Consider the following 8,210-nt stretch of genomic DNA (forward strand, 5'->3'; position numbering starts at 1 on the left):
CTAATCTTTTTGCGACTTCCAACGCTGCCGCTATAAGCTATTATTGATGGTGGAAAAAAAAGACATTTCTAATCTGTCTGTTCTACAAGCTATCTCTCTTATTTTATTTATATGATCTGATTTTCCGTAGTGTGTTGATGTTCGTAAGATATGACTGACTTCGTCAGTAAAGACACTGCTCTTGAATTTATCTACAAGGTTTAGTTTATTTTTCAATCTACGGTCTGACAGAGATTCCCATCCGAGTTTATCTAAGAGGTCAGTTACACTAACAAGATTATCGTAACGACTTTTCACGTATAAAATCGTATCCGGCTCGACTTTGTGGAAGTTCTTTATATCCGTGATAAAAAGAACACAATGGTAATTTCCACACTTTAAATGTCACAACTCAGCAACCGACCATGGTTTCAATACGTAAGTGTCATTTTCAAGGCAAGGGATTCCTTGAAAATGACACTTACGTAATGAAACCATGGTCGGTTGCTGAGTTGTGACATTAAAAGTGTGGAAATTACCATTTTGTTCTTCTTTTTATCATGGACTTTTCACGTACCTGGCAGCTCTTCTTTGCACGCGTTCCAACTCTGTTATTAAGCCTTTTTCATGAGGGTCCCAAACACTGGCAGCGTATTCCAAATGTGGTCTAACGAGGGAAAAGCAGCTAATTTCTCACACTTGTCGTCGCACTTTCCTAATATTCTTTTAACAAAACCCATTTTACGATTAGCTTGACTGGTTATTACCCGAATATGTTTATTCCACGATAGATCCTTATTGAGTCAAACTCCTAGAAAGTTAACGGATTCGATTGTCTTTAATTGGGTTCCCCGAATGATATACGTATGTTGTGGGGGGTTATTCATTACTACGCATTTCTTCAAATTTAATTCTAACTGCCATGCATCGCACCACGCTTGGATAGCAGCAAGGGCGTTCGTTGTTTCATCCCTATCTTTACTTCACCAAAGTGGGGAAGGTTAAAAAAAGACATAAATTCAATTTCAATGGATTGCAATGAGGCTAATACAACTCATACTCTAAAACTTCCTTGGACAGAAACACATCTAAAGTTAACAATTTTAATATAGCGTTATTGTAAGCCACACTTGGCGGGAAGGTAAAGGACAGTTCCTTGGGCAACTTCGTCTCTTCCTCCTTAATCACACTGAAGATTTCTCCTGGACTATCTGTTGCTATAACACTCCTTACCCCCTTTTATTATATATTCCAGTATAATCTCGTAATTACGGGTCACTTCCTCTATCACAAACGCAGTTTTTCTCACATGTTCCTGACCCGTTAGTGCCAGCCTCAAGAAGTTAGTCTCGTTCATTAATCCTTCAGTCGCTTCATTCTCATATCCCCTCAGTTCATTCAAACCTTTCGATTATCTTTCTTCGCCGGTCTGCACGTCTGCTAGTGGGCCATTGACAGCGGCTATAGTTGCCTTGATGAGGGCTCATTTCAATTTTTTGCAATAGTTTTGGAGACAATTTACACTCGACCTCCTATCGGTCGTTTTCCTTACGCTGGCCGTACATTCTCCGTTCACCCAAATGGACGAAACTTCAGCCAGATACATACCATTTTCTAACTTCTCCAAACAAATGAAAAAATGGGTTCTCTTCCTTCGGAGATGGTTTTGCAGTGCGTTTCCTCGTGTCGTCTGCTGCGCGGTGTCTCCTCAACCATGTGTTCACATCATCACCATTAGTCAACAATCCTAAGATTGGTTTGACGCAGCACTCCATTTCTCTCTCCTATCCGCTAATTTCTTCATAGCTACATATTTATTCTCTTTTACATCCTTTATAACCTGTCCTATATAACTCATTCGGGGCCGTCCCTTGCCCTTTTTCCCTTCCACTTGTCCTTCAACGATTGTCTTCATCAGACCATCGTGCCTCAAAATGTGGCCAACTAAGTTGTCCCTTCTTCTGCTTAATGTTTTTAGGAGGCTTCTCTTTTCTCCTTCTCTCCTTAGCACTTCATGGTTACTCACACGGTCAATCCATTTTATCTTCATCATTCTTCGGTAGCACCACATTTCCAATGCTTCCACTCTTGACTTCTCTGCTGCTGTCAACGTTCAAGCCTCGCTTCCATAGAGAAACATACTCCATATGTAGCATCTGATGAATTGTTTCCTTACTTCTATGCTGGTATTTTCAGCTGTAAGAAGATTCTTCTTTTTGTAGAAAGCCCTCTTCGCCTGCGCTATTCTACTGTGTATTTCTTTCTTGCTCCGTCCATCGCTGGTAATTCGGCTTCCCAGGTAAGAGAACTCGTTCACCTCTTCATGCTTATGCTTTACTAGGTTGATATTTGTTTTAGACTCCTCTCTTTAGCTGCAAACTAATATCTTAGTCTTCTTTTTGTTGATTTTCAACTGATATCTGGCCATTGTCCTTTCCATGTTTGTCAACGTCTTCTTCAAATCCTTCTCTGTCTCGGCTATCTCTGCTATGTCGTCAGCAAATCGCAGCACACTAATTTTTTCTCCGTGGATATTGACTCCCAAAGCTTTCTGATTGATTTCGTTGATGGCTTTCTCTATGTAAACATTAAGAATTAAGGGGGAAAGCACACAACCTTGTCTCACCCCTTTTCTTATTCTTGCTTCTGCACCATTTGGTCCACATTTGATCACAGCCAGTGGCGGCGCGTGCGTATACGCATGTTAGCAAGTGCACACCCAAAGATGAATAAATTATAAAAGAAAACTATTCCTTTGCAACGAGAAGGATAAAAGTACTGTCTGCATGTGCAAGAAACATGAGCCTCCGAACGCTACAGCTATCTCCTTTTCGAATTCACCGCTCTACAGGTGTGCGATCCCGTGGCATCATGCCGGGCGCATTTTCGGTCTGTGCGATCGCTTGAGGGAGCTCTGGCGGGACGAGGTAAGCGGGGGGGTATGTGCTGTTCAAATGGGTGATGGGAGCAGACTCAAAACGATGCGAGTGCGCACGCGCATGTTTTTGGTGACTGACTAGCAGGTAGTGTAGTGGTGTAGCCGCCACCTACATAACCTGCGCCCAGGATCCTAGTCCGTCAACAGAGCCATCTGTATGGTCGTTTTCTACACTACTTCCTCATAGGGTGTAAGGAAAAGAGAATGAATTTCAACTACCGTCACTTGTAAAGGTGTGTTGAGAATAATTATTTTCATGCATGCTAATATTATTTCTGTTCATGCAATTTTATGGGTAGAATGTACCAGTGATATGTTTTGCTTGCTATGTATTCTATTACGACGAAATATGATGCTCATGGATTAGGATTACCATAATATAATGAAATCATCCTATACATCTGCTCTAATGCACACCCTTGATAAATTACCACCAGCCGCCACTGATCACAGCTACTTGGTTTTTATACAAACTATGAATAATTCTACGATCATTGTAGAGTACGCCGATTTCTTTCAAGATTCTAAGCATTGAATTCCATTCCACGTTATCAAAGGGCTTCTCTAAATCGACAAATGGTATGAAGGTTGGCTTGTTTTTCTCCATTCTCTTTTCTATGATCATCCTAAGAGCCAAAATTTCTTCCCTTGTGCCCCTGCTTTTCCTAAATCCGAATTGGTCCTCATCCATGAATTCTTTTGCTCTTCGTTCAATTCTCCTGTAAATGAATCTTGTAAGAATTTTTGACGCATGTGTCGTCAGGCTTATGGTCCTTAATTCTTCGCATTTCTCAGCTCTCTTTTTTTTGGGTATGGGAATGATGATGATGTTCTCGAAGTCACTAGGTAAATCTCCTATTGATTACATAGATCGTTTTATACAGTTGAGTTAACACCTTTTCTCCTGCATTTTTTATTAACTCTGCTGGAATGTCATCTATTCCTGGGGCCTTATTCTTTCGCAGGTCTCTTACTGCAGCGTCAAATCCGATCTTAAGATGCTTTCTCCAATGTCATCCTTTTCAACTTCACTTTCCTCTTCGAGAACTTTTGAGCTAAGTTTGCTCCCGTTGTATAATTCCTCCAGGTATTCCTTCCATCTCTCGGCTTTGTGTTCGTTTTCAATTAGAATGTTTCCATTCCCGTCCCTTATGCTATTACATTTTGTGTTTCTTTCCTTGAAATGGTTCCTCACTATTCTATAGGCCGCTTCCACTTTCCCTTGTACGAGGTTATTTTGTACGTCCTCACATATGTTCCTCATCCAAGCTTCTCTGGCTTTCCTCGCTGGGCGGCAAATCTCGTTCCTTATTCTCTTGTAGCAATCCTGTCCTTCCTCAGTAATCGTATTCTTATACTTTCTCCGTTCTTCAATGAGGTCTAGGATTTCATCCGTGATCCATGGCTTTTTCATCATCACTAGATTATGATCACTGTCGATATCTGCCCCCGGGTAGCTTTTACAGTCCTTTATCTGGTTTCTAAACCTCTGCTTCACTAAAATATAGTCTAGTTGAAATCTTCTTTTGTCTCCTGGCATTTTCCATGTGTATCTTCTTCGCATGTGATTCTTAAATAGAGGTTGGCAACCACTAATTTGTGCTCTGTGCAGAACTCTAACAGCCTTTCTCCTCTTTCATTTCTATTTCCTAATCCATATTTTCCGGTTATTCTTCCATCCTGGCCTTCGCCGACGACAGCGTTCCAATCACCTAAAACAATAAGGTTTTCTTCACCCCTTACCTTTTTGATTACTTCCTTTATATCATCGTAGACGTCTTCAACTTCTTCATCCTCGTAGTCTGTCGTGGGCATGTAGACCTGTACCACTACGGTATCTACCGGCTTAGTCTCTATCTTCACCATAACTATCCTTTCATTGTACTGTAGGAAGCTTTTCACACACAATTGTGTTCACATAGGGTTCCATATTCCACTCATTTAAACTATTATTTAGTTTATACTTATTTATCTATATACTTAGTATTTGTTCATGAAGTTCTTAAATACTTCCTTGATCTTCCCTTCTTACTTCAAGTTAAACTTGTTAAGATAATATCGCTCGGCTAATTTACGTTTTGAAGACAACAAATTCCCACTTCCATTATCAAAAACGCCATGTTTCTTTTCGTGTTACTTTCACGCCCTCCATTTATTCTTATCCGAAACATCAACAATCTGAATCACCGAAGAAGAGACTCGAAATTAGAATAAAATTCCCTGCATTATACAACACACACAATCAGTGAGATATTATATCTTGGGATAAATAATAACCAATACAGCAATAAGCGGCATTTCTTCAAAGGGGCAGCTATGCTTTGAGTACCAAACTTCTTAAATGCTTTACTATATAGAGAAATCGTAAAGGCCGTTTTACACGGGGCACGGAATTGCGCAGGTTAGAGCTGTATTTATTTCTAAAATGGTGTGGAATTGCGCGAATGCATGTACGAAATTAGAGCAGGGGCTATTTTTCCGTCGCGCATCCACGCATTCTCGCATGTGATCTAGCAATTCACCGCTTTACACGACGCAATTTTGATTGCGCCTTCGCACGTACGTCAGATTGCGCAATTCCGTGTACCGTATAAAATGGCCTTAAGATTGAGGTAGGGTTTACGGACACAATAGGGATTAACGCGGTAGGCAGGGTAGTGCCCGCCGCCACTCTTGTGCCATTTCCAATGTTTGAGCTGATGGGAGCTATGAAAAACCCAGGAGGGTGTGGATGGCAAAATGCGGGTGCATTGCGGTAAGATATGGGCTCTCCAAGAACAAGAAACTATTCCCTTGCAGCCGCGCGCTTTCCGAGACAAGCTTCTGACTTGCCAGCGCAGTCGTTGAGTGTCTGCATCTGATCAGTGCGCCGGACGGCTGGACAATCAAACTCAGGAGTGCCGACTTACAAAAAATATTGGGGGGGCCCAAACCGGGGATATTGCACCGGGAAATATTATAAGTAGTGAGTTTTAAGTTTTTTAAGCATTTTAGAAGAGTCATATCATCAACATTAGAACCCTGGTAACTCGAATCTCGATATCTGGACATTCCGGGGAAAATCAGCAAGCCTAACACATATTTTCCTCACACCCATTACGAATTTTTGAGGGGGCTCGGGCCCCCTCAAGCCCCATGGAGTCATCGCCACTGATCACACTCGATAGGAGAGGTGGGAGCAGACAGTTTGGGGCAGGGTTTTTTTTGAGAATTAAAGGTGATGCTTTGTTTTTTATTGCGTTGTAAAACTTTATGCAAAGGAATGTGGAAAACACGAAGTTTTCTTCTACAACACATTAAAATACGTTAAAAATAAAACATTTTAATATTCAACGAAAAAACAATAAAAACTATCAATATAATACAAATTTTCACTAATACGGATTCTAAATATGATCATTCTCATTTAGGCATCCTTTAAATTTTGGCAGTTTGAAACAAAAGCAAAGGTAGCAATATCCTTCAGACAATTTTCTCAATATGTATGAAAAAATTTTTGAGATCATTTTATGTTAAATTGACATATGGCTGTCATACTGTTTGTCACACGGCTTCCTTTTCTTCGGGCCGTTTTACGCGGGGCACCTCATTGCGCAATCTGACGTGCGTACGAAGGCGCAATAAAAATTGTGTCATGTAAAGGGGTGAATTGCTAGAGTGCATGCGAGAATGCGTGGATGCGAGACGTCAAAATAGCCCCTGCTCTAATTCCTAGCTCGCATTCTCGCAGTTTCAACAATTTTTTTCCGATAGATGTCGCAGTGGTAACTATGAATATTATTATTCAGTATATTCTCGGGAACTGAGCAAAATTTTAGACCGAATTTGCGGCCGGCGCGATGCCACGGGATCGCACACTTGTAGAGCGGTGAATTCGCCAGCGTCCAGTCTCTCCGCTCACCATAGTGACCTGTGTTCGCTCTACACCACACGCTCGCGTCTTTAGCACTCGCGGCTAATACGCTCGCAGCAGCATGGGTCCGAAAGCTCGCAAAGGAGGTTCTGCGAACCCCACCGCTTCGCCGGGGGGCCGCAGCAGAGGACGGAGCCGCTCGCACTCCCGCTCACCGCGACAGGGGTCGCCTTCTCCGACTTTGATCCCCAACACATCCCCTACGGGATATCACATGTCTTCTGAGCCATCCAGCCTGCTCAACACGCGAGTCCAGCCGCCTACGTCGGAAGAGCCTCCCTCCTGGCTCCCTATCCTCCTTAAGGCCATCACTGAGTCCTGGGCCCCGGGGACGGTCAGCGTCCCCCAGCCGCAGCCAGCGCAGCAACCGCAGCCCCTGGACCCTGGCCCCAGAACCAGCCGCGGCATTCCTCTGACACAACTTGGGCTGATGTCGGAGCCCACTCCTCCGCTGGTCTCCTTCCCAACGACGCAAACGCCGAGGCCCTGCACCCCAGCATCCCAAGTTGTGCCAGAGGATCGTCGCTTCCGCGATCTCGGACCTGAACGCCCACCAAACAGTATCGAGCTGCCCCAGGAACAAGAGTGCCTCGAGCTAGTGTACCTCCTGAGAAACAACGTATCGAGCTCTAAGCTCGCGAAACGAGATGGGCACGAGGTCTCCCTGCTGTTGGGAATTGCTGCTGATTGGGACGCACTCCCGGGACCGGTCCGCTCCCTGGTTTACAACCGCGCACGGATCCTGACAATTGCCGCCACCCACGGGTGGGACACTGCTGCTCGTTTGCTTGCCCCAAACGAAATCTTGCGCCTCCCGCCGTCGGCAGCACAGCCCACGACTATCATTCGCGAGGTTATCCGGGAGCGCGCCCCAAGCACCACCAATGCACCGCGGGCAAACAGCCAGCCCTCAAGATTCCGCGGCCGACGACGCGGCGGGTCGAGTCTCGCCCCTCCCAGACGCCGCGCCGCTAAGACGCCGCCCGTACCTGCTGCGGAACTTTATCCTGAAAACATTTGTGATAATATTTCATTTTTGCATTCCGGAGTGTCTGTTTCAAGCGATTTCTGAACAATTTGTATTGTTCGTGAAGAACAGGAAGACGGATTCTTTGGAAATTTCTCTGAATGCGATCCCTTTGCGTCATCATAAATCTTGTATTTTCAGTTATCCAGGGGGCTGGGGGTCGTCTAAAAATCCGCTTGCGCTGTGGGGCGTGAACATCAAGTATTTTTGTTACATTTTCGTTGAAAATCTCTACTTTGTGATTGACACATCTAGAGTTAAAAAAGTCAGTCCAATTCATCATTACAAAGTCTTGTTGGAGCTAACTGTGATCAATATGGCAGAGATCACGTGAACTCAGCTCTATTGGTGTG

General features: G+C 43.8%; 1 protein-coding gene across 1 annotated transcript; it reads left to right on the top strand.

Annotated features, from left to right (window-relative positions):
• The first annotated feature begins 6,891 nt into the window (after positions 1-6,891).
• On the top strand, positions 6,892-7,902 carry LOC124165030 (putative uncharacterized protein DDB_G0290521). The gene has a single exon (XM_046542268.1). The coding sequence runs from the start codon at positions 6,892-6,894 to the stop codon at positions 7,900-7,902; it is 1,011 nt and encodes a 336-aa protein (XP_046398224.1).
• Positions 7,903-8,210: the final 308 nt, after the last annotated feature.

The sequence above is a fragment of the Ischnura elegans genome, chromosome 9, assembly GCF_921293095.1.
Source record: "Ischnura elegans chromosome 9, ioIscEleg1.1, whole genome shotgun sequence".
NCBI lineage: Eukaryota > Metazoa > Arthropoda > Insecta > Odonata > Coenagrionidae > Ischnura > Ischnura elegans.

Coding starts and splice junctions, on each gene's coding strand:
- LOC124165030 (XM_046542268.1), top strand. CDS start 6,892: ATGGGTCCGAAAGCTCGCAAAGGAGGTTCTGCGAACCCCACCGCTTCG.